General features: G+C 31.7%; 2 protein-coding genes across 10 annotated transcripts; one reads left to right on the forward strand and one right to left on the reverse strand.

The window, feature by feature from the left end:
- Window positions 1-813: 813 nt before the first annotated feature.
- Window positions 814-23,966, reverse strand: LOC107365508 (uncharacterized). 9 transcript variants are annotated; one of them, XM_089266046.1, is made up of 7 exons: window positions 14,400-14,651; window positions 12,853-12,924; window positions 11,074-11,233; window positions 8,800-9,932; window positions 8,397-8,647; window positions 3,116-3,246; window positions 814-1,968 (listed from the first exon to the last, which is right to left on the reverse strand). In XM_089266046.1, the coding sequence occupies exons 1-7, from the start codon at window positions 14,440-14,442 to the stop codon at window positions 1,719-1,721; spliced, it is 2,040 nt and encodes a 679-aa protein (XP_089122172.1). In that variant the 5' UTR covers window positions 14,443-14,651; the 3' UTR covers window positions 814-1,718. The 9 variants fall into 9 exon arrangements, with proteins under 9 accessions (XP_089122172.1, XP_089122339.1, XP_089122227.1 ...); XM_089266213.1 differs by lacking the exons at window positions 12,853-12,924; window positions 14,400-14,651 and adding an exon at window positions 23,528-23,966; XM_089266101.1 differs by lacking the exon at window positions 12,853-12,924.
- Window positions 18,138-23,510, forward strand: LOC107365510 (uncharacterized). The gene has a single exon (XM_089266266.1). The coding sequence runs from the start codon at window positions 22,258-22,260 to the stop codon at window positions 23,221-23,223; it is 966 nt and encodes a 321-aa protein (XP_089122392.1). The 5' UTR covers window positions 18,138-22,257; the 3' UTR covers window positions 23,224-23,510.
- Window positions 23,967-25,601: the final 1,635 nt, after the last annotated feature.

Raw genomic sequence — 25,601 nt, forward strand, 5'->3', positions numbered from 1 at the left:
ATCTTATTTTTATTCAGAGATTACAAAGTTATTCTGTGATATTTCCATCTCGCGTAGAAGCAAATGCTAACGTAAATAGGCATGCAATGAGTCAAGAATGTATCTCTTTGGCGTTTAAATGACTCTTATTGCCGTCTTCGTTTCTGTTCAGCTATGACTCATGTCAAATTTCTCACAACTGATTCAAAAAGAGTTCGTTCTGTACGTCAAGGACTAGTAGACGCATCCAGAAGAGTCCATGGAAAATGAATCGAATTTGCATTTTCGTGAAAAATCTACGATTCAATAACGAGTCTTCAATATGAATATCAATAATCTAAATAAAATTTCATTATGAAAAGTCAAAAGCAATAAAATTTTATTGAATAAATGCAATTCGATTCATGCGAATTCGCGTTTTATTGTTATCCAAAATTTCATCTCATTTTATTTGAATATACAGCTGCGAAAATGGAGTTAGACCTCGATACCATATCTTTGGCGCATTGTTTGGTATCCAAGCATACCGATAGTCAATTTTTTTGAGATAAATTAAGCACAATCAACATCGATTCAATGCCTTGACCAATGAGTCTTGAGTTGATGTTGATTAGCAAAGGTCTAACTCATTTTCGCAGCTGTATTATGATAAATGGTATGAAAGTGGAGAAAATCGTATTAAATGTGTATTAAAGTGTATTAAATGTATTTTTTAGACAGTATCTTGAACACTGACCAGACGATCAAATGTATACCGAAATTCTAACAGCTATCAAGAGAACTTTCATCACATTGAATACTATTGAGAATAACTTTTTATGTTTGTGGAAACAATTACAATTGTGCATTCAGTTTATTGTATAAGGTTAAAAGGTAAAAATTTAAAGCAATTAAAGAGTTTATTAAAAGATTAAAAAGAACAGAAAAGGGAATGATTCAGAAGATGGAGAAAGCCAAAGAGAAATAGAAATGGCCATTTCTCTTTGGGTCAAAAATGTACATAAATAAATCACCTGATAATTAGATAAGCACTTAATCTACCTTTGACTCAATTGTATCAATTATCATTCCAACAGTGGAAACTCAACAAATTATTGAGGTTGTTCAGTACAATATGGAGGCCAATATTTGACTCAACAGCTTTTTGAAATGAACTTGGACTGAAGTAAACAAGCGATACGATATCATTCGCAAAGTGAGTTTTAACCAATTGTAATAGCAATTATAATATAATATTTATGGTAATAAATGATAATAAAATAATGATTAAAGGAGAAAGAGATAAACATTGAAAAGAAACAAAGAAATTGAATGAAAATTAAGAAAAATTTCTTTCTCGTTATTCAAGCGGCTTGATGATTCTTCCTTTACTCAATCCAAAAATGTATCCAATGGATGAGCAACTGATAAAAGTGTTAGTAAACAATTGATGATTGTAATCCAAAGGTGGGCAAAAGTAGGTGAGTCCAATTTCAAGCTCCAACACTAGAGAGACAAACGTAGACAATTTCAATAGTAAAAATTGAGACTTAAAATTTAAAGGTGAGAATTGGTGAAAATAGAAAGACCAACAAGTTTTTCTGGTGATAACGCTTGAAATTGAGTTCACAGATCAGCTAAAGAAACATAAATATATATTTATAAGTATAAAAAATAGTTTCTTCTATTCGATTGTTTCATGACGATTTCGAGTCTTTTGTTTGCTTGGCTCTGCTAATTTATCCACTATCCAGAGTAATTCAAACAACGACTTGATCAAAATGGTTGCTCTCTTTAAGTCCATCATTTGATTCATCATCATAATCTAAATCGGAGCTTGGTGAATCATTTCGTGAAGATACAGTTGGTGATACATTAACCCGACTCCTCCATTTTTCCTTGTGCTGTTCAACACCAAAGCCTTCATCATAATTTCCTTTAGCCATGAATAGTTGTTTGAAGTGGACGATACAGTAAAATTTACCTGCGGCTAGCGTATAATTTTCCAATCTACATGGTAAATATGAGATAAAGAGAATGAAAAAACAAAAGAAAAAAAAGATTAGTAAATGCAATTCATTAAAGCAAGAGACAGAAGATGAGTAACAGGAGGAGGTAATACAGGTGAATACATGTTTTTAGATGTAAGGTTCAATAAAATTTAACCAGATTCATTAAATAAAAGCCAGGGTTGTGTTGGCCTTTAGACTCACACAGTTACTGATAAGTATCATGTAAGAGCTAACAAATTGTGTATAAAATGTTAATCAATGATAAATAGGCATTTGAATAGAAACGATTCTTGCGAGACATTTCAAAGGGTAATGAAGAGAGTGTGAAAAATGGTTATCGTGACTCTCACCCTTTGAGAGCAAGTTAACGATTATTTAAGTTTCTCATTCTTGCATATTTAACCGATTCTCATAATAAATCTTGAAATGTTCACAATGATTTTTGAACAAAGATATTGAAGACATGAATAAAAACAATTCAAATATAAACCTAAAAGTTCTGGCAACGTTTCTACCACTCACAGTTCATGAGCAATATAAATACAAGAAGAAAAAAGTGATCAAAATGACGAGTATATTAATAGCTGTTGACTAAATTTAACTAATTAGTTAAAAGTATCCAAGTTGATCAGCTGAAACAGTGTTTCCATGCAAATGAAAATAGATTGTTATAAGAAAATAAACTGATAGCAGTAATAATCAATTGATTTGTGCTTGCAATGAATCTATTAGCATTTCTCACAACTATCAAGTAGGAAACAATTAGCCAAAAATGGTTTTCACGTTTCAGTCCTTGGCCCATATTTTGCCTTTACAATTGTATTGATTTTCATCTTGATCATCATTAGTTGGGAGAGAGAGAAAGAAAATTAACAAAAAGAAATAACAAATTACTGAAGCTAATCATGCACTTGAACCATATTTAAAGCAATTTAGATGAATTTGTTTCAACTGCAAACACAAATACAAAATAGATGATAGCCTGAGAGGTAAAAACGGATTCTGCATGTAAAAGGTAAATAGTAAAGAGTAAACATTTTAAACAATTTGATAGCTCAAGAGGTCATCTTGTGAGTGAAAAGGACAATAAAGCCGAAACAGGAGTAAACACTTGTTGAACCTTTGATGACTAACGATAATCTTACCTTAATGATGAGAAACAGTGACTACATTTGAAACAATTTTTGTGCATTTTCATGTCACTGAATTCAACCTTTTCCATTGGATAAAGACGTTTACCACAAACGGAGCAATCTTCAGTAATATTGGCTTCATTCTGTAAAAGAAATGAAAAGATTAAATGAATAATAGAATCGAAGATTATGAATTTCATGAAAAAAAAATTTTGATCAGCTTGACGACTAAGATCACAGTAATGAATAAAATTTTGCTCCAAGTTGATTTCAGCTGGATGAGGCCGTATTCAGTTATAGCTGACGGCAATCAGGAAATCAGGATTACAGATTGGTCGATAATCAGGGTTATTTTGTATTTAATAAGTTTGTAATCATGGTGATTACATGGAGCTAGATGAGCATCAGAAAAGGTTAAAAGAGGGAAATAGTAAAAGTAAAGGACAAGTTTCATGATGGCACTTGAATCCGGGTAAATGATCACCAATCCTGTTTTTAAAACAACCAAATCCACAGTAATTTTTGTTTCCTAAAGTAACGATTATTACATAGTTAACCAACTTTGTGTAGTTCATTAATTAAGCAAACCAAGAGATGGTCTTTACTCTAAACTTGAATCGTTACATTTGTATTAATTTGTTCATGATTTACCTTTAAATCGGGTTCAACAGGTTTCATACAAACCCAAAGTAAATACAAAAATCATCCATTATTAATGAATCATTAATAACCCAAAATGATAATCATTATCACATAAACATCATCTTCAACATTATTCTTATCTTGCCAAAGATATTATTTTCAATGTTTTCAGCTCCTTGTATAACTGAATACCTGTAAATGATCATGTTAATTATATGCTAAACAACTGTTCAAGATAACCGTTATTATGATTAAATTTTGCCAAATAAAATTGAATCACGAGTTTACATTTGAATATCGGTTTGAAAGTTCAAATTTGATGCTAAATTAACATTATTATCTTTATTATCAACTCAACAATTTGCAAATTAGCTAAATATTACATGTGTATCAACATGATGATATTGACTTTAACCATCATGACCAGTAATGTGATGATTAATGGTAAGAAATTGAGGAAAATCATGAAATTTTTACATGAAAAATCATGAAATTCAAGACACAGTTTCAACAATATGTATTTGAGTTATTACGGTGATAGAGTTAATTTTTAATTAAACTGATTAACAGGTCTAATTGCATAAACACTAGAGTTACATAAACATTGCAATATTTTTATAAAAAATAATGCTCTTTGCTTTAAATTAAAGTTGCTATTTTAACAAAATTATTAACACAATTTACAGGAAAACATGGGAAACAAAAATAGCAATTGTAAAGGTTAGTATTAACAAGTTTTATATTCATGTTAAAGCTAATTTTGAATAATTTAAGGAATAAGCACCCAAAATGACTTGGAACTAAAGTCAAAATGAATTGGATTCAGTTGATGGATAGTCTGGAAAATAAATTCACAAAAATATCTTTATATATTAATAGTATTTTTGCTATTTTCCTTGCGACAAGCAAAAGTTAAGTAACATCTTTTTGGTTATTCAGTGTTAGTTGAACAGATAAATCAGCTCGGGATATTTGGGTTACAGCCATAACCATTTAAAATCATAACGATATTGGAAACATTATTTCAAACGAATCACTTTCGTTTCATGAAAGATTTACTTTGCATGTAAAGGTTGATAGAAGATGATTAAATGTGAAAGAGAGAAATGAAAGATTTTTTTCTGGTAAAATAACTGAAAAAACTGGTGAAATTGAAAAAAATGGTGAAACAAAATAAACTTGAAATCAAGCTGAAAAATGGGTTTATTAATGTTTTCAATTGGGGATGAAAGGAAAGGTGAAAACAAAAAAATTATCAGACACAAAGTGAAATGAAGCTCTCTGTAAATAATAGTAATAATAGCAATAATTGTAATTGTAATAATAAATAATAGTAATCATAAGTAATAGCGATTATTAATTGCATACGAAAGCTTGAAGATTTGCTTTTGGAAGCTTCACTTTTGTTTTTTTTGTTTGATTGCTTGTCAATGTTGTTTCATTTGTTGATATTGCTTGTTGAATGATTAATTTATATTGTAAACATTTGATTTGATTAACCTTCAAGATGAACAAAAAATAATCAAATCGTCAGATTGACTGTAATAACAATTAACGGTTTTTTGGTAAATTTCATTTCATTTTAGACGGAAGAAGTTACTCTGAGACTTTAGTCACTTGCAAACCAAAACCAGTCCTAATCAATGGGGCGATCAAGATTACTGTCAAGTCCTTTGTTGTCCCAAATTATTTACATTTTCAAAATGATATAAATAGGTAAACAGCTAATTGATTGTTTACAATCAATTCAGTGGTTCATTTGTGTAAATAACAATTTAGTGTTAACATTAACATACAACTAATAAGTCAACATGAAAGGACTTTCATATACTTTAAGAGGTGATTTTTCAATGAGATTCAGTTGAACCAAAATTTAGCTCAGCTTTTGTGGGTTTTTTTGGTATCCCAATGTTGGGTGTCTTTGGTGTTATACAGTTGATGTGCTTCATTTACTGGGTAATATTAGACAGCAAATCAGAGGAAAGTAAAAATGGATAACTTTTTTTTGACTGCGGTTTAATGGAGAGTTGAGTTTCTCGTTTGCATTTATGGGTGTTTTTTTACACGCGATTTAGCTCCTTCTGTGTGTGTGTGCTTATCCTTTCAAAGAGCACGCATTCCGTTCCACTTATAATCTTGAATTTACTGTGACATTGAAAAAAAGAGAGATGATGATAGGGAAGGGAAATAAGGTCAAGAGACAGACAAAATTGTTACAGGTAAAGTGGCAATCAATCGGTCGTTTGACTTTCACACATTCAATGAATATGAAATGATGATCAAGCTTGAAGTTGTCTTAGATTTGCATCATTTAAAGTCTATCCAAATGGCATATTATTTATAACAATAATATATTATTAGAAAGGAAAAAGATGCGTAAAAAGGTTCAATTGTCACCTAACGTGCAAGATTTTCATGCATTAGTGTTTTTAATGAAAATATGAGTTAATTACAATTTGCACATTTAAGCAGTGACACAGCCATAATGGTTTGTCAAACATTCAATCAATCAGAAATTAAATGAATGAAAATGGAAGTAAAAATTGCTGATTAACAGAGCTTTTGATTTTTCAATTTTTGCCTTTAAATAAACTTGGATCAGATTGAATCTTAAATAGTAAATATTGATTGTTGAGCAAATAATGAAACTAAATTAGATGGTAAATTTCAATGATAATAATAAGCTTGATTCAAAGTATTGTATTTTGTGTTGGAAATGGTTATTATGGTTGAGGGTTGAGATGAATTATTGGCCATTGATATGGATCATGTTTAATAAATCAACTATGTTGATTGTTATTCCTTACTTTGAACTTGGCCTCTTTAATTGTTAACCAGTTTATATGCTTTCATGGTTATTATTTGGCTGTATCAATATCACATAATAACCAATAAATTAACCGTTTCATTGTTCAACTATTAACAATTGAAAGAGTTTAAATGATTACCTTTCAAATGAGCCTTTTGATTACTAACAATACAAATTAAACGTAGGATGATGGTTTTCATGAGTAATTATTGAGAATAAATAACAACAAATTAGTATAAACATAATAAGGTAATCTAGCCTTGTTGTGGGTTCAATTTGAAATGAATCATTTAATTTAAAGTTAACCAAATTTTGAAAAATTGCAAAAATTGTAAATTCAAAATTCAACTGATTTTACTCAATGAAACGGAAAGCTGAATCAACAAGATAACCAAAAAATGACGGAGTCAAGAGGAATTTCCGATCCAAATTGATTAACTATTGATTTGTTTCAAGGGTTCATCTGATTACGAGATGGGAAATTTGATTAAGAGTGTTGATCAATAGATTGATGGAAGACGGGAAATATGAAATTTGACAGTTTTCATACTCTATTTACATCTGATATCAGGATGAATCCATTAATGTTTAGTTGTTTAGTTGATCTAATTGTGATTAAATGTCTAAAGATTGGCTATTATTGAAATTAAGGTCGAAAGAGACTTGCAATTGCTTCAATAATTTCGCTATTCTTAAGCACTGACAATAACAAGAAATACTTTTTCTGATTTCTTTAGTTACCTTTTTTTTGAGCAAATTAAAACTAATGGCTTTGTTTTATCAAAGCTCTGTCTCGATTGCAATTAAGAGTTTAATTGGGTCGATAGTTGAGATGAATTCAAACTGATAATTTGATTGACTGGTGATCTGTTGCTTCAACAAAATTATGACACGATTAACATTAGAATTGAGATTCTAAGGTAAAAATGAAAAGTTCATTTCCCTTAAACCTTATTTTTGGTGCAAAATTTTTATTAAATTGTCATGTTTTTATCTTCAAAAGGCTCATGACTTTTTAAAATGATAAACTGAGTTATGATCTTTATATGAGTTCAATTCGTCATAATGAAACCTGGAAAATGGGAGGAAATTTAACCAACAAAAGTCAGCAAATATAAAGATAACAATAAATCGCATCAAAAAAAAGAGTTGGACAATTAAACTACTCCATTAACTATAGTCGAACCTAAAAGTATAAAAATTTATAACAATTGCATAAAAAGTAAAAATAAAAAAACCAGAATTAAAGGGTGAAAGTAGAAAGGTAAATTATTACGAAGCTACTCTGTATAATTAGTAGATAACACTTGAATTGATACAGAAATGTCTATAACAATGAACTCTACAGATGTCTACAGATTGTATTATGAAAGGAAAATACAGAATAATTTGAGATATTGAGTTGAAAAAGTGATATTCAGTCATTTGATTACAATGAAATCAAACATCATTCATGCAATAGACAAAATTGTTGAAGTTTGCAAGGAGACACACCAAAAAAATAAGCGTAAGTATATAATTCAATTGCGCTTTGCTTACTAATCACATTAGTACAGAGTGCGATTTCATTATTTCATCAAATAAAATAAAATTAATATAAAACGCAATAAAACATTAATGTGGATGCAGGTTGAAAAAAAACAGGCTTGGTTAAGAAATAAAGAGTGCAAAGGTGACAACATATCATGATGATGGATTTGATAAATGTTGCTATTAAATACAAAAAAATGTTATTATGTGATGTTTTGCCAAGCTGGTCGAGTTAATGAAATATCACTAATACAGTTAAATGATGCAAAGATGCAAAATATGAAGTAAAGTATAAATGAATGATAGACTTACCACAAAACGATTGACTCGAGTTTTGGTCTTTTCTGTTGGTTTGGTTGGACTGTCATCACGAATAGATCCAAATTTGGCAACCAAATTTTTAGTTATCCCATGAGCTGGTAAAGCATCTTCTTCTACATTAATTGAGTTGCGTTTGTTTTCCTTTTCATCAACTTGGGACCAGTTCTCAAATTTTGCGGTCAAACTTCGTGCCAATTTGGGCTCAACTGGAATCACATCTTCAGTCTTGTAGCTTGATTTAACTGAAGGAAAAAGGAAGGAAGAAAAGAAAAGGTTAAAGAAGGTTAGAGTTTAATTTTTTGAGGGATAACCAGAGATGGTATGGAGCAAGGCTGGTGGAAGGTTGAATGTTTGATGTTTGGGTAAATAATTGAAATTAAATTTGGTTAATTACCAATGTTGGGATCACGTTCGGTTTGAGGTTCATTTTCGATAACATCCTTTGTGAACTCTCTTGGTGGTGTGATGCGTTTGAGCGGTTTAGGTGTACCTCCAATGGGTTTATGTGAGATATTTTCTTGGTTCATTTGATTCTCCAATTGTTTAAATTTATTCAACATTTTAGAAGTTGTATCAATTTTTGGAATTTCATTGTTCACATCATTATTTGAGATTACAATATTGGCATCGGGTAAAATTTCAACTCTTGGTCCACAGTCCAAGGCATCACCACCATTACGAGGTGGAGTCATTTCACGAGTTTTACCAAACCCGTTTTCTTTGACACCATTAACCTCACTATCACCTTTACTTCCACTGTTAATATTATTTTGGTAACATTCAAAGAACTTGTATCTTTCTTGAATCTCTTTTGTTTCAATGACAACTTCCTCTTTAACACTTGGATCGCTGCACTTAATTATTTCCACTGGTTTATTTGAGGGCATTGTCTCAGGAATTGGTGTTTCTCGGTTACTGCGAGGACCATTGTTGTTATTGTTGTTATTATAATGGTGGATAACTGGTGAAACAGCTGTTTGCTTGGATAATGTAGCATCCATTTGTTTGAATAGATTTTTGGCTTCACGGGCTGCAGTTTCGGCTTCAGTGACCAATTTAAGATCTTCCTCTTTATCCTTCTTAAATCTTTCTAACCGTCCTTCGTCCGTTTCATTTTCAATTTGTCCTTTTTCAAATTTTTCTTTCAATGAGATAGCTTTAACAGATGATTCAATATGCAAGGATTCAGTCTTGGGTGATGGTGAAACAGACAGGTTGCCACCTTTTTCATAAACTTGTCTCATCGAAGCAGATCGACCAAGACATATTCTTTGTCGTAATTTGTAGAGTTCATCTTTGGTTCCATTATCTTCTCTGATGGGTTCGTCAAGACTTTCACCTCGAGGTACTTTACCAGTTTCCCATTGAGATCGAAGAGCCGACAAACCAACAAAAGGAACCTTTTCTTTTCTTTTGGTCTCACGAACTAAATGTAATTCACCTTCTTCGTCACTTGAATCACCTGAAGATGAGCAAGAGTCAGCTTCTTTTTCAGTCATCTTTTCACCTGATATTGCTGATTGGTATCTGTTTAACAAGAAAAATAAAAACACACAAAAATTAATAAAGGTAAACTATTTGATAGAGTAAAAGGGAAATTCAAGAGATACAAGGTTTTTTTTGGTAAAGTGAACAATAAAGAGTACAGTGTGTTAATGAAGGTTAATGTATAACTATATCAATTTGAACAATCAATGAAATTGTAAACCATTGAGAATCATGATTTTACACTGAACAAGTTACAAATTGACTTGAGTGTTGATTATTAGTTGGTTGAAGGATATCGTGCATTAAAGTTGTAAAACAGAAGTGAAGTGACAATGGTATTGAGTTTTCAATTTGTTGGTTTGTTTCTTTCACTGAATCATATTGGTGTGGAGAAGGTTAAAATAATAGCTGACAAAAGTGGCGCTAATTAACTCTGGGCTGTAAAAATTTGGCTAATAAATGTAATTAGACAGACAGAACAATTAATAGAGACAATACAACATCAAGTTACCTCGTAATGTATTTAACAGGTAGCATCAACTTGCAAATGATGATGAATACGGTTACTTAAGTAACTAAAGCTGTTGTGATAGCAATGACTAACTCTTCAAATTCATCTTCAATTCATCAAATCTCACTCGTTTTATTTACTTTTTCCCTCCTCTCTTTAAAGGTTCTTCAGCACAACAACACCGTATACAATCAATTGATAAATTAAACTATTTCCAAATAAGAAAATCAAAAGGTTCAGGGGTGGGTGAGGAAATCTGAAGCGTTTAAGGACAGTGAGAACAGCTCAACAAATAGTTGTGACACATAAACATTGGGCATTAGTTGTTTCTTCAACAATCACTTCTGTTTGATAAATATGATTGAAATGGTAAAGATATATTCCATTTGTTTAAAGTACAAAAATGAAATAAACAGATCATCATCGATCATTGAAATAAATAAACAATGAGAATGGTGTGTAAAAATCAAATCAAATAAAGCTTAATCAATTATTTATAAATTATAATAAAGAAGACAACATTTCTCAATGATACAGGCAAACAGATAAATCAAATTTCAATCATATTTTTGACACAATGATGAACAGATTTACTTGTAATATGGTCGAAGTCAAGATGAGAAGGTGGAATAATAGGGAAGAGAAAAAAATAAACATGGATAAACATACCTTTGTAAACGTATAAGAAGACTTTCAGATCGTTGAAGGGCTGATTTATCTGGAACTGGAGATGAGATGTACCTTTCTTCCGAACCTGACTCAAATCGTTGTCGTATGTTTGTTATATCAACTTGAATGTTTTCAAGACCATCATCAACTTTAGAGTCACCTAAAAACCGGCAATCAAATGAGTTGAATCAAACAGGAGGGAAGAGTGAGAGAGAGAGAGAGAGAGACGAGGTGAGATGAAGATTGAAACAAGCAAAGGGGAAAAAACAAAGTGGTGAATCTGAAGAGAGGTAAAGCAATGTGTGCACAAGAGTGTATTATATCATTAACAAGATAATTTGAAAAATGGAATAAATCTCGATTAACTTGATTATGATGAATAAAGAAACAAGTTGATTTTAGAGTAACCAATGGTTCCAGGGCAAGCCTTGTTTACCTTGCAACACAACAACACAACACATTACAAAGAGAAAATAAATCAACATCAACAACTTCCACATAAACTCAACAAAAAAACTGGTTGATGGAATACCCGGTAGACAAGAAGCAAAGAGCCGGGCTTTTGTCGGATAATAACAAAAAACTAACAGTGAGCAGATGAAAAAAAGCCCAAAGCCAAAATCCCTCTAACCCAAAAATGTAGAAAGAGAAGATATTCACAGACAGAGAGATAAAGGTGAAAAGAAGAAGGCAAAAAAATGAGAGAGAAAGAATAAAGGAAGTTCTTTGAAGGAAGGAAAAAGGTACGAAGGAATTAAGAATCCGTTTTGATTATGAAAAAGCACATCAACTAATAATAAATAATAACACCACTAGTAATGATGAAGAGAAACAAAAAAAAGAGGTTAAAGATGGTGATTGAACAATTACCAACTTACAAAGATACAAATGGTTTAATTAGGTTGTTACCAGAAGGAAGAAACCAGAAAATAAAGGAGAAAAAAATGAAACATTCAAAAAAGTGTCCTCTGACTATGTACTGTGTAGTTTGGTAATGGTGATATTGTTGAATGATGCCTTGATTGGTTCCAAACTAAAATTGAATTATCAAATGAAAACAAGTCTATCACAAGATAAATCACAAAAACAATTAAACTCGTAACTAATCAACAAAACAAGATAAACAAAAGGTGAAGACACAAAAAAGGATCAAAGCAGAACGAAAAATGGTGATGAAGAGATGGAAGTAGGTTTAAGTTGAGGTAATAGGTAAATGGGTTGTATTCAATTATGTACCTGGTAACCGAAGATGTAGACGATAACCTGAAACCCTTTACAACAGTAACAATAAGGGGAGGACAAGGAGGAGAGATGAAGATACTCAAGATAATTAACTTGTAAACTATGACACACACATCTAGCTGTGGGAAAGTAATGAAGAGGTCATTGTTAAGCTTTTTATTTTAAGCCGTTGTTAACTCTCATAGACTGCCATCTTCATTTTAATCCTAGAACTGTTTTAAACCAATGCCAAATATCAAATGATTTTATAATTGTCACCAACACCAGCATTCACCAGATTCAGTCAAAATCACCAAAATCATAATCATAATCATCTGCTGGTCTATTTGACTATAAATTATTGAACACCCAACATTTCTTGGGCGTAATGTGTTTCTTTTTGTTTGGTTATGTTTTGCTCATCAACAGTTATAGTTAACAATTGAATGGTTGATTAAAATCTCAAAAAGATATCCCAAAAATCAAATTAATATAAAATGTTGAAATTGATAAGGTAAGTGATAATAAAATAATAAAATGTGGATGAGGATAACTTACACCTTACAACATCAGGAGGCAATTCAATGGGAACACTTTCCCGTATTATCATCTCATACCGTTTCTGACGGTCTTTATTTAGTCATCATTATTAATATCATTATTTTATCCATTATCAGGTTGAGATGAGAAATAGAAAGATAGAGAGAGATGAGGATGAGGAAGATTGGGATGAAAAAATAATAATAAAAGAAACAAAAGTAAATGAAATGTAAAGGTTAAACAAGAAAAATGTGAAAACATAAGGATCGTTCTGATGAAGTTAATCAAGGCCAGGAATAAGCATTACTAGGAAATTGGTGATTTATACATAACTAAACTACAGTCTAATTAATGTCCAATTAATGACCAATTTATATGTGAATTATGTCTAAAAGTAAGTTGTTTATTATTCCAGGTTTCAACTGAATATTGGGTTCTGGTTAATTTGGGTTTGTAAACAGACTGGATCAGATATGGATAATGGATACAGACTATCGGATATTAAAGAGCCTTTAAGATATTTGATTGAATGGTTAAACGTTAGGGATTGAATTTGTTTAATTGTGACAGATGTAATTGCATTTTTGAGAAGTGTGATTATACAAATTGTTAGGACAAATCAGGGCAACAATTTAACTGTTAAAAAAGTGATGAATGAATAAAGTATAATGATGATAATAGACATGAATAATGGCGAGATGCAAAACAAAGCAAACAATTTATCAGATAGAATGCAAAAAAAATAATTGAAATAACATTTTCCGGATGGGATAAGATTCAATTAGCTGAATCAATTGCTTGATGAGATCATGCAAAAAAATCAGGTAACTTTTGTATGACAATTGTATGACAATTTGCTTCAACAATTAAGGTCATTTTTCAGTCAATTTTAAGTGTAAGCAAAGGAAATACAATGCACACAAATTAGCAGCACAAAAAATAGGATCAAGATGATTATGATGATGATTATGATTATTATCATCATTAATATGGTGTTAATAGGTATTATGTGAAGAAGTACCGAACAGATTAAATTAAAATTGACAATCCAATTATTGGGTTTCAATCATTTAATGGTGACTTTAGATGGCTTTAAGCAAGAAGTTAAATAATCAATTGAGAAAGATAATAGTGGATTAATTTGATTGAATTCACAATTGGATTGGATGCAGGTTAAAAAGACTAAATCAATATTACAATTGCTATTTCCATTGAAAACAATACATTTAACAATAGATTGATGTTGAAAAGGCAGAGTTAGACAAAAATTGTAATCAATAACCGTGAAGTTTAATTAGATCAACAATTGGCAATTTAAGCAAAAGCTATTTCATTTGACAATGACTTGAACACAGAAAGTCATTCACTTTGTTAGGTCAAACAATAAGGCAAAAAAAGCTTAGAGCTTAGTGTGTTTATGTGTTAGTTACAAGGTAACTTGCCATGCTGTTAATCAAGTTGTTTGATTGTTAACGATGATTGAGATTGTCCTCAGAATGATGGTTAAATTGGTGGATTAAACTGATCAAACAGCAAATCAAATGAAACAAAGATGGTTGACTTACATGGACGAGAGTCTTCATCAACGTCAAATCCTGGTTTAGGCATCGATTTTGATTTTGTTTTGGTCAACTCTTCCTTCCAATGGATGTTATTTAAATAAAGATTCCTTTGTTAAATTGGTTTAAAAATAACACAAACACAGAAGCACAATCAACTTGATTACACTTGGATAAAATTAAAATAATAATAACACCGTAATAAATAGGTTTACTCCGCTTTGGATTGACTTGGATCCTTGTCTTGAACGTCAGTGAATCTAAAGATGAAATGAAAAGGGAAGAAGTAAAAAAGATGATTTTACTTTCTAACGTAAAGTGCAAGAAGTAGAAGATGATGATAAAAAAAAGATGAAAACATTGTTATTAGCATGCGTGGTTATCAAGATTGCACATGATTATTCAGTAATATTGATTCCAATGCTATGCCAGATTATTCTTGAAAAAAAATATCAAAAACTTGACTCTTCAGTTGTCACCATTGAGAGGGTAACTCTATTTCGGGATTATCTGGTTATAAATACTTGTTCAGTATTTTTGCATCTTCATCATAATCTTCACAGTCTCTTCCATCAACGGCAAAGGCAAATTGCCAAAAAACAGTACAATTTCAACTGTTGTACATTTGATTGTTAATCAACTTTTTCCTTGTGCCTTTCAGAGTCAACCTTTCAAACTGCAGTAGATTCACATTAAATAGTCATTATTAATTGAATTTTAACAAGACAGGTCCATAGATTGTTTAGCCATTTTAAACAGTTAAATAATTCAATTAATCACCAGTTAAATGGATAAAATTGTGGCTAAAACATTGACAGTCCATTGAGGAAATGGTTAAACATGGCTTCCTGGTTTTTAGGTTCAATCTTTCCAGCAACATGGCTAATCTTGGAGGGAATAATCTTGTCTTTAAATTTGCTTCCAAGCGATTGTTTAGTCACATTTTCAGGCCATTTCTTGATCGTTTTTTGATTGTTTCTCGATCATTTCATCGTCTCAGTGGATGACACTTCATTGTTTGGCTGCGAGTCTAGACTTAACAACAAGTAACCGGAAATAGATTGATTTCTCTGTGATTTTTAAAACCATCTTTTTTTTCGTGTGAGTCAAACTTTTTCCGTCTTTTAGGTTCCTTAATTGCAGTATCAAATTTGGATGGAAGCCAAGGTAGAGTGAGAAGATAAACATAAGTTTAGGATGGTTTAAAGTGGTGATGCTTTTTGGATTGTTGCATGATGATGATGATAGAGATGGAGATGATGTCTTAGGAAGTAAACATATTCAAGTAAAAATCAACAATAACAATGAACATGATAAACAACAATGGTTAATGCTCTTATCCCATTAATTTTACTTCAACTTTTACCTCTTCTTCTTCGTTCTCCTTTTTGCTTTCTTCCTCCTCCACCATTTTACTCGTCATCATCATACTTTTGCCTCCAAAAAAACCATTCACTTTTCATCCCTAAAATCATGGTTTATAATTCAACTGAAATAGCTGGATCACAATTTACTATCTCTTCCTCTTTTGCCTTCACCAGTTTCTAATCTTCCTCCATCGTCTTGAACTTTCTCTACCAAGGCATCGACCAAACAACTCCAAAGTTTGATGACTTTCCTCGAGATGCCAACGAGAATAAGTTAAGGAAGTTAATTATTCACATCCATAAATTACTATTGACATTGACAAACATCCGTATAAATAGCCACCAGTTAGGTTTAATTAACTTTACAGTCCGATTAACCGACTTCCAATAAGCCAAACGACCAGTTTAAGATGGTTTGATTGGATCAGTAAACACGACTTTAAAATATTTACTACACTTGGACAACAAATGGTGAAGATTATTGTAATGAATCATCACTAATGATTAAAGGTTAACATTTTAAAGCTATTGTATTTAAAATCACTAATCTTAAAGAAAGACAAGATTAGCTTAACTAGATTACCAAGCGAGCGAAAACAAACAAAAGATCTTCTTGAATCTGATTGGATATTTGGTAAATCTTTTGCAAGTCAGACAAATTAGAGCGGTCAATTTGAATACAAAGCAAACTTGAATCAATCAATTTTTGGATTAATAGAGATTAAGTGATTAGCAAAAAATTAATAATATCAATTTGCGTTGAAATTGACAGTGAAAATTGTGCTAAACCCAAATTATTTAAGAAGCTTAACCATTTTTGAAAAATTCATTTTCTGGTTTCATCTTGAACCCAAAAATGGTGTGTCAATGGACAAACCCAATTAATACACATTTAACTATAATTATCACCAACTAATCAATATAATTTAGCCTTTGGGTTTAAAGGAATGATCAATGTGAAAAGATTTCAATGAAATACAAACACTGTTTACAGGGAACAACGATTCACTGTAGGAGATTTGTATTAATCAAATGACGTGACCGTTAAACATTTCATTATCAATTCTAGTCCATTCAAATTATGATTGAAATTTAGCAATCATTAAATTTGATCCAGTTGATTGAATCCTTTAAATTATCATAAATCCAATTCAACCATCAATAGACACACACACACAATTAACCAGCATCAATTAACTGTTTCAATAATAAATTTAAATCATCTTTTAACTTTAAACTCATCTATTGTCCATTTACTGTCAAAATAACATTATAAACATCCATTATTAACAATAGCTATTATCATTTTTATTATTTTCACTATTATTACTAATCTTTTTACAGTCCCTTTCCAATCCCAATCATTAATTGAACCAAAACTAAAATATTAATAGCGATAAAAAAGATCTCTTGATTGACCTAAATTATTCAAATCATGAAGGTCTACAAGCCAAGCCATCAAGCCATTGATCAATCTAATCATGGCCGAGTGACTGGACAATCAAAGACAAAAAGCTGAATAGATTAAGAAAAATTTAACCCAAAAAACCAGAAAATAACCAAAAATAATGAAAGACACAAGCAAAGCTTTAATTTCTAGGATAAAATCAAACTCAAACACCAACAGTAGTAATGAATGGCTGGAGCCAGCCATTTTATACTACTATCGCCTTTCAAAGCTAAATGATGAAAAATGTGAAAATACAATTCAAATTGAACAAGTGTTTTATGATTAGGAAAAGGCTAAATTGATTAAACTGGTAAAAATTGGTGGTAACATGATAATCCGGTATTCCTAATGAACATAAGGTTAAAAGATTAAAAATAAAGCAAAGTTGTTATTTTACAGTTGTTAGTAATAATAACAACACATAAACAACTCGGTCCAAGTCAACATCATTATTACATCTTTTTTTATCCCAATTTTCCTTTATCAATCTTCCTCATCCTCATCATCTTCGCCCTCTTCATTCATCTCTACATTCCTACTATTAGCTTAATTTTTGTTGATCAGCATCCTCATCAACAGGTTGACCACCATCTCGATCATCCCATTGACCCTTTTTAAATCAAATTATTTCTCCTCATTTCTCCTTCTTTCTCTCTTTCTCATCATCTTCATCTTCATTTTAATCATAAATATTATCTCAACCAATAAACAAATGTGTCTTCCAATATTTGTATCAATCTAAAACAAAACAGACATTGAAACCTCTCATTTCAATTCAAACAAACGCTCATATTTCATTTGAATTTCTGTTCATCCTCATAACAAAATTTCCTATCATTCAAATTGAAGTTATTGAGATTATTTAAACGTCTAATTGATCAATGTGAGCAAAATTAATTCTTAATCAATAATATTTTGAACATTATTTTTGTATTTGTTACGTGATTAAAATATATTCAACATTTCAATTGGTGAATTGTGTTAAAGTAATCGTTTCAATGTGTGATTTACAAGTGTGATCTCAATTTTAAATCAATAAACTGTATTAGTATATACAATAACATTGATTAACAATCATCACAATTTGAAACACTATTTGCATCAAAAATTTACATCTTGACACAACAAGATCAAAGAGTGAAATCAATCAAATGAAGGTTTGTACTGAACAACAATTTATCCTTAAATAATGAACACAAATTTTTTACTCTTAGACTCGAATTAACCTAATATCTTAACAAAACTAGAGCTGACCTCAACTGACCTTAACAACATTTTACAACACCAATTTGTTAAATAAATGACCTAAAAATACCAAGAAAAACCAATAACGAGAGAAAGAGAAAGAGAGAGAGAGAGAGATAAATATTTTTCTAGAATGACCTGATCTTAAGAGTCAACATCAACTCTCAACAGGGAACTTACAAGATTCTTGTGATACCTTAACAAGTCTATTTTTTAGCTTCTCATCAAAATTATCCGGTTTCTAGGTTTTTTTTTTTGAGTTGCAAAACCTAAGCTAAAAACCCTGAAAACCCTGAGATATTGACAAGCCTAAGTTATCGTTACATCTTTGGAATCTCTTGAACGTAAAAAATAGTATCATTATTATTCAAAGGTGATTGGTATTCCTCCCGTCCTTTAACCATTGATTTTCATCATCATCACACCCTTGTGTTTCTTGGCTATCAGGGTTGATCCATAGAGAGACTTTAAGTCAATATTGAAATACCGAATTGCTGGTGAACATAGACAGACAGTGATGGTCATTTTGTGGTCCATAATCCAAGTGAAAGAAATGAATTATGATTATGGATTCCTTTTGTGATATTGGTGATATTAATGAGTGTTATTTGAAAGCATCTTGTTCAATCTTGTCCAATCTTGTTTTGATGAAAAAGTCTTGCCCTTCAAGGTAGTAAAATTACATCGCTTTGTTGAGTCTTTTTTTTTGTTTTGACCAAGTTATCAGGACAATATTTTCATGTTATTACTTTTTATATGACATGTAATCATTTGCATTTACTTTGCTTCCAATTAACTATCCTCTTTGAGGTCATTGATCAATTTAAGACCGAAACAAGTTGAGAAAAGAGTTCAAGTTCAAGTTCAAGTTCGAGTCAGTTTTGGGCTTTTTTGGAGTAACCAAAGAGCAAAAAGAGAATCTAGATAAACAAGCTGAATAAGGTCATAAAAACAATTTATCATGATATAAGCAGCTATCACAAATACGTTACAGGTAAAAATTGTAGTTCACTGGCTTAGCCATCAAACCTTGTAGTCACTTTTTTCTTCAATTTTCATCTGTTCACCGATTGTAAACATCATGGACACAGTAGTTCTGGCATTCCGATTACCCTCTGCATAGTACAACGGTAATGATTAACCCAAAGTCCTTGAAGGCGAGAGGAATCAATAAAGAATTAACTGAATTTAAGAACATAATGATAATGGTTTCAATAATGACGATGCTGATGATGTCAGACGATTTCCTTTTGCAATAGGAAATCTTTGAGACAAGGTAGATGGTGATTAATTTTTGGCTTGTAAAGAGTGAGAAACTTGTATAAATGAATTTTTTGAACGATTCGGCATTGATCTTGTAATGATGAACAATTTAAGGGGTTTAATCTTTTCCTTAATCATCCTTGGAAGATTTGGTTTTTTATATGCTTATTGGGCATCAAAAAATGTTGATATCAACATTTTCATTTTTGAAAGAGAAAGCAATTTTCATCATCACCACCAAAGTCATGTAAATATGAGCTTATTTCATGGGCTTGTTAAACAGGCAAACAATCCTTTAACTAACGACGAGTTAGACGAGTGATTCTAATTTACTTCTTTTCATTTGATTCAGCTTTTCCTTTCAATCTTGAGTTAAACCCTTTTCTTTCAAATAAATTTCAAAAAGGCTCCTTTTTTCATCTCTTCAGTCAGCTTTTCAACTTCTTTTTCTTGGCAAAGTTTACTGGATAATTGCACGTTTAGGGCATCATTTTGAAGGAGGGAGAAGATGAAAAATTCACACTGAAAGATGAGGTAAAAGATGACGCCGAAAGATTGAGAAATGTTGATTAAAATGAAGAAAAAAAGATGAACCTGCCAATGGAGTTTCTTCAACAGATTATAATAAACCAAACCCAGGAGAGCATCGTGAATTATCAAACATCGGTTCAACACCTTTCGAGAGTTTAACAAGTAAAATCTTTATCCTCTGAATGAAATCATGCACTCTGTTTTACTATACTTTCCAGCTTCAATCCAGACTGCTTGACTTTCCCTTTCATAACCAAGTAGTTAACTGCTTCATTATGATGAGTAGTATAATAACGATGATAAGTATTATTATATTTTTCATGGTTCCTTCTCCTTCCCATGGTTTGGTGGTTAGGAAAATGTATAACTGATAGGTTGAAAAACTGGATTTCATGTTTTTTTTCTGAATTTCTTTTCCTTTCTCTTCAATCTCTTTCTTCTCTACAGTAAATTCAACGTAGCCAGAGAGGTTAAAAATTGCGAGAGATGAAAAATGATAAATGATAAACGATAATGAAGATGAGGATGAGATGATCAGATTATGTATATGTTGAAACTGTGGTTAAAAGTATCCTTGAGGTTGAAAAAGATGAAGTCAAAATGACAGCATTATAATGATGCAGTTGAATTGGAAACAAAATCAGGTATCTTCCCATAACTAGTGTTGAGTTGATTGCTGAGAGTGTATCTGGTTGAAATAATTATCAGCCGTGTAAATTACCAGAGTAGGCAATGGTTGAGGTATAATAGTTGAATTAACAAAGGCAGATTTTCATAAAAGATTCATGAAAAGTTGAGTACATTCAGAGGCCTAAACACGAGTAGAAAGGTTTGTAACCAACATACAATTGATGATATCATTCCAATGCCAAATCCTCAAAGTCCAATTGATGTCACCAGACCGGTGATGGCCTTCATGATTATCTTTGCTGAAAGACTCATTGAAAGATTACAGGGTAAACCTGGTTTGAACAAAAAGTTTGCTTGAAGTTAAATAATCTCGTTCTTTAACCGCCATCCATTTCAAGTCAAACACTTTCAGTTTTTAAAAAATTCAATTCATTGTTTGATCCATGAGCTTGTTCGAGTAGATTTTTTCATGAATTGAATCCATTGAGGGTATCCCATGAAACCCATTGTTGAATATATTCTCACTATTCATCAGCATATTTTTCATTGTTGAACAGAATCCTTAAATCCAAAAGAAATGTTGACTTGTTTCATACATTTGATGGTTTTGATGTTGCCCATAGAAAATGATGGTTAACTTTGCTTCATTAATACACCTATTGCTACTTGAGTTGTTGTTGATTATTGTTAGGGTTACACAATTATTTTAGATATAAGTTGATTGACCATGACGATAAAGAAAAGAAATAACCATGACCATCATTGTCCATTTTTGTTCCTTTGGCCAAACCATACAATGAAACAAGGGATGATGTAGATGATAAAATTTGTTTGATTGTTCTGTTCACCCAAATGTATAAACATATCTTATGGAGAGTGAAAATGTTAACTTGTAATTGTTTTGTTTCCTTCAATTTCTCCTTGTTTCCATTTTGCTTCCATGTCAATCAAACCAACCACATGAAAAAAAACTGGCACCAAAATAACTTGAAAATAACTCCAGACGATTTGGGTAATTCATTTGTTGATCACATTGTCGTTGGATTTCGGTGTAATTGGTGTAACAGGTAACCAAGATGTCCCTTCAGGTCCAACAGCTAGTAAAAATACTCCAGAGAGGTCATCCTGGTTTGACAATACGACTCCTAATTCACTAAAACCCAAGCTTTTCCAATTACCATACGAGAAAATAACCAATCCATTGTCCTCATTTATCTCCTGGATAACACGCAATGACCGCAATGTACGCATTTATGATAAACTCTATTTAAGTGGTAAATCAACAGGTCAAAGGTATCCCGGAGTTATAAATAAATTAACATCAGCAAGTAAAGCAAAAGCAGCCACAGTAACTAGTTCAAAGTCATTATCTTCACCAATGACGTCTTCAAGCAACATTAAACCATTGGCAGTTTCACCTTCAACCGATTTGTCATCGTCTGGTTCATCTTCACCATTGGCAGCCATTATTCCCTCCATAAGATCCTTTCCAGTTAACCAAAGACGTCAAGATATTTCGTCTTCATTTTCATTTACTCGTCCCTCTTTATCTTCTGCTTTCTCTTCCAGTTTACCAATTAATTCAGGACATAGGTCAAACATATTTGGCTCCAAAGACCTTCCTTCATCACCGCAATTTAGTATCTCCTTTCCACGATCAACACCAGCAAATAAACGTCAACTTTCACAGTTAACATTGGGTATGATTGCTAAATATAATCCTAAACCAAAGGTTTTTTTTATCCCCAAATATTACCCTTCACCTTATCAAGTTGCTGTTCCCTTTATAACTCATGATAAATTCCTAATACCACCTAATCAATCATTTCATGGTGGGAATAGAGGTGATGATGAGGAAGAAAATGAAGATCATGGAGATCGTGACTATGATAGGGATGAACACCGAATCAATGAATCAATTGAGAACAATAGTATGATGACAAATGAAAACCCTGATTCTATCGATGATGGTGATTATTATCGATCAAATAAACGCGGAAATCGTCGTCGACAAAATATACGCACTCAAAAAGCCAAGTCCAACCAGAATTACCGTCATCCATCTAAACCCGGATACTCTACAAACCATTTGGTATCATCTGTTTCATCTTACAATTCACCCATTGTAAACAAATTATCAACAGATAAACCCTTTCCACCATCAAAAAGACCCAGGCAAAGAAATAAATCTTCTTCTTCATCATGGAGAGTATTGAATAACAATTCTGGCTTCCATAGACCAGCGCCTTACACTGGTAAAGCCCAATATTCAACCATTGACAACAGTGCTGATCCAATGAGCCCTTCAGCTTCACAAGTTTTCCCCTTTTGGGTTAGACAATGAAACTTTGACACCAAATTATCTTTCAAATAACACCTCCAATTCCTAATAATTATATCCAGTTGATTATTGACTACAGCAATTGATTGACTAAACACATGAAATCAACTAATTGATAGCTTTCACGATTTTGATCGACCAATAAACCACCAAATAAGACATAATCAATGCAATCTTTCAACCCAACGTTTACATCTTTAAACATTTCTGTTTTTTTATCAACCTTTCATTTATACACAATAATATTAACCCAACAATTGTACAGCAATTAAAAATTTTTATCAAACAAATTAACATGATAACTCACCTTTATTTATTGTAAATCACTTGCAATGAAATTCCTGGAATTTAAAATATTTCACGTAAAATTGACTATTTGGTTAATAGAGTTGACCAGATGATGAAAGGTGTACCAAATTTTTGGGTGTTTTTGTAACAATTATGTAAAACAGTAATTTTAAATAACAGCAATTGAGAGCACCAAGGACAATTCAAATGAAGATGACACTTGATGGAAAGGTTGATAGAAGGACTCTGAATAAAGTACAAGATCAAGGGTCAAAACACAATAAACACTTAACCAGATTAAAATTAGTAACAAAGAGCTATTTTTTCTTCTTCTCTTCACCAACCAGATAAACAAATGATTTTAACTTGGTAGATGTATGTTGATGTGATGTGATGGTTTGATGAGTTATTGTTGATTATTGTTGTTGTTTCAGGCCGACTCGTTGTTTCAAAACAAAATCAGGTTTTAGCAGTAGTAAAAAAAATAACTCTACATCTAACTATCTTTCAACTAACCCCGCCAAATCTCACTTTTGCCTCATCACATGATCATTTTCCCTTTCTCTCCCTCCCTCAACCAACCTCACAATCTATGAAACCGGTCTTGATCATCATCATCACCACCATTACCTTTACCTTTTATCATCGTCATCAGCCTCTACATTTTCATCATTCTGTGTCTACAACACACAAGTTGACCTGAAAGTGGAATGGTCAGTAAGCCTCCGCCCATGAAAAAATCTGCACGATTTTTCTCATCGTTATCAGACGGACATTGAGAGCAATGGAGCCAGAAAAAGATGAAATAATCAAGTCCAGAGAAGCATCTAGGAGTAAACTTGCCCAATTTTTAATAACCTCCAAAGAGACGAAAATTTAACCCGATTTCTGGTCTTCTTCACCCAAAATTTTCTGGTAACTCATCTTCACAAGAGCTGCTCTTTTCCCTCCCACCTGCAAAATTTTGTTCACCTAAAATATTCATAAAATATAATCTCTTGAACCCTTTACTTGACCAAATGATTTTTTTTGACTTTTTTTCAACTGGTAATATTGGTGCAACTAGCCAACCATTTTAACTCATTTCTTTGACTCCTTGTTAACATGATCAGTATCATGGGAGAGGAATTTCATAAATTGAATGTTGCAAATTGAATTTGATTTTTTTCTGAAACTCAATTGGTCAACACTTGATATTTGTGCTCTTATAGATTCTGGTTGACCCAACGTTTTTTGTCGACATTTTGCTTTCCTTTCCTTCATTGTTGTCCTCTCTGTTTTTTTTTTCATTTCACTGACACTTTTAATTTTAACGTTAATTTTGATTTAAATTGATTAATGGATGTCATGTTGAATGAGTAAGTGTAACACTTAAAAATTGAAATGAAAAATTGTCCAAAAAAACATGTCAATCAAGATTGTTGCTATTGCTTTCACTGATTCGTCTGTCCTCATCGATTCCCAATTTTTGGTTGACAAACTAATTGGAAAGGGTAGGAAAGATGATTTGTTTGTAAGCAATCGGTTGCTTTTAAACAGGAAAATCATGAGATTTAAGAGATTTGTATAAAACAAATCTGGTTTAGGTTGTTACATGATAAATCAAATTCAATTGAAACTGGAAAAATATGAGCTTTCATTAATATTTGAAATGCATCCAAATGAAATTACATTACACTGTTCATTAACAACTTCAATTATCTTTGATCCATGATCTTTGTTACCAATTAAGGAGTTAACCCTCAACTGTTTCAAAATCTCGGACCTTAAATGGGTAATTTGGTTTAAAAAAACAGTCCAATGATTAATTCATTGTTGCACGTTATCTGCAGACGATAGGGTTATTTGGGATAATTGGAAGCCAGGTGATGAGCATTAGATTTGATATTTAAATCAGAGCTTGTCATGAGAGATAATCAGGAATAGCAAATGCTGGTAATGATGATTGTGTCATTTCTCATTATCATTGTCATTCCAATCCATCCTAATCAACATTTGCGGTCGACAATGAACGAAACAATGAGGCTTCCTGTTGAAGTACTGTATTCAAAAAGAGTAACATCAAGCTTCATCAAGAAACAAAATTAGCTTTC

This window comes from Tetranychus urticae, chromosome 1 (genome assembly GCF_039701765.1).
Source record: "Tetranychus urticae isolate SD_2017Ah chromosome 1, NJAU_TeUrti_SD_1.0, whole genome shotgun sequence".
Classification (NCBI taxonomy): Eukaryota; Metazoa; Arthropoda; class Arachnida; order Trombidiformes; family Tetranychidae; genus Tetranychus; species Tetranychus urticae.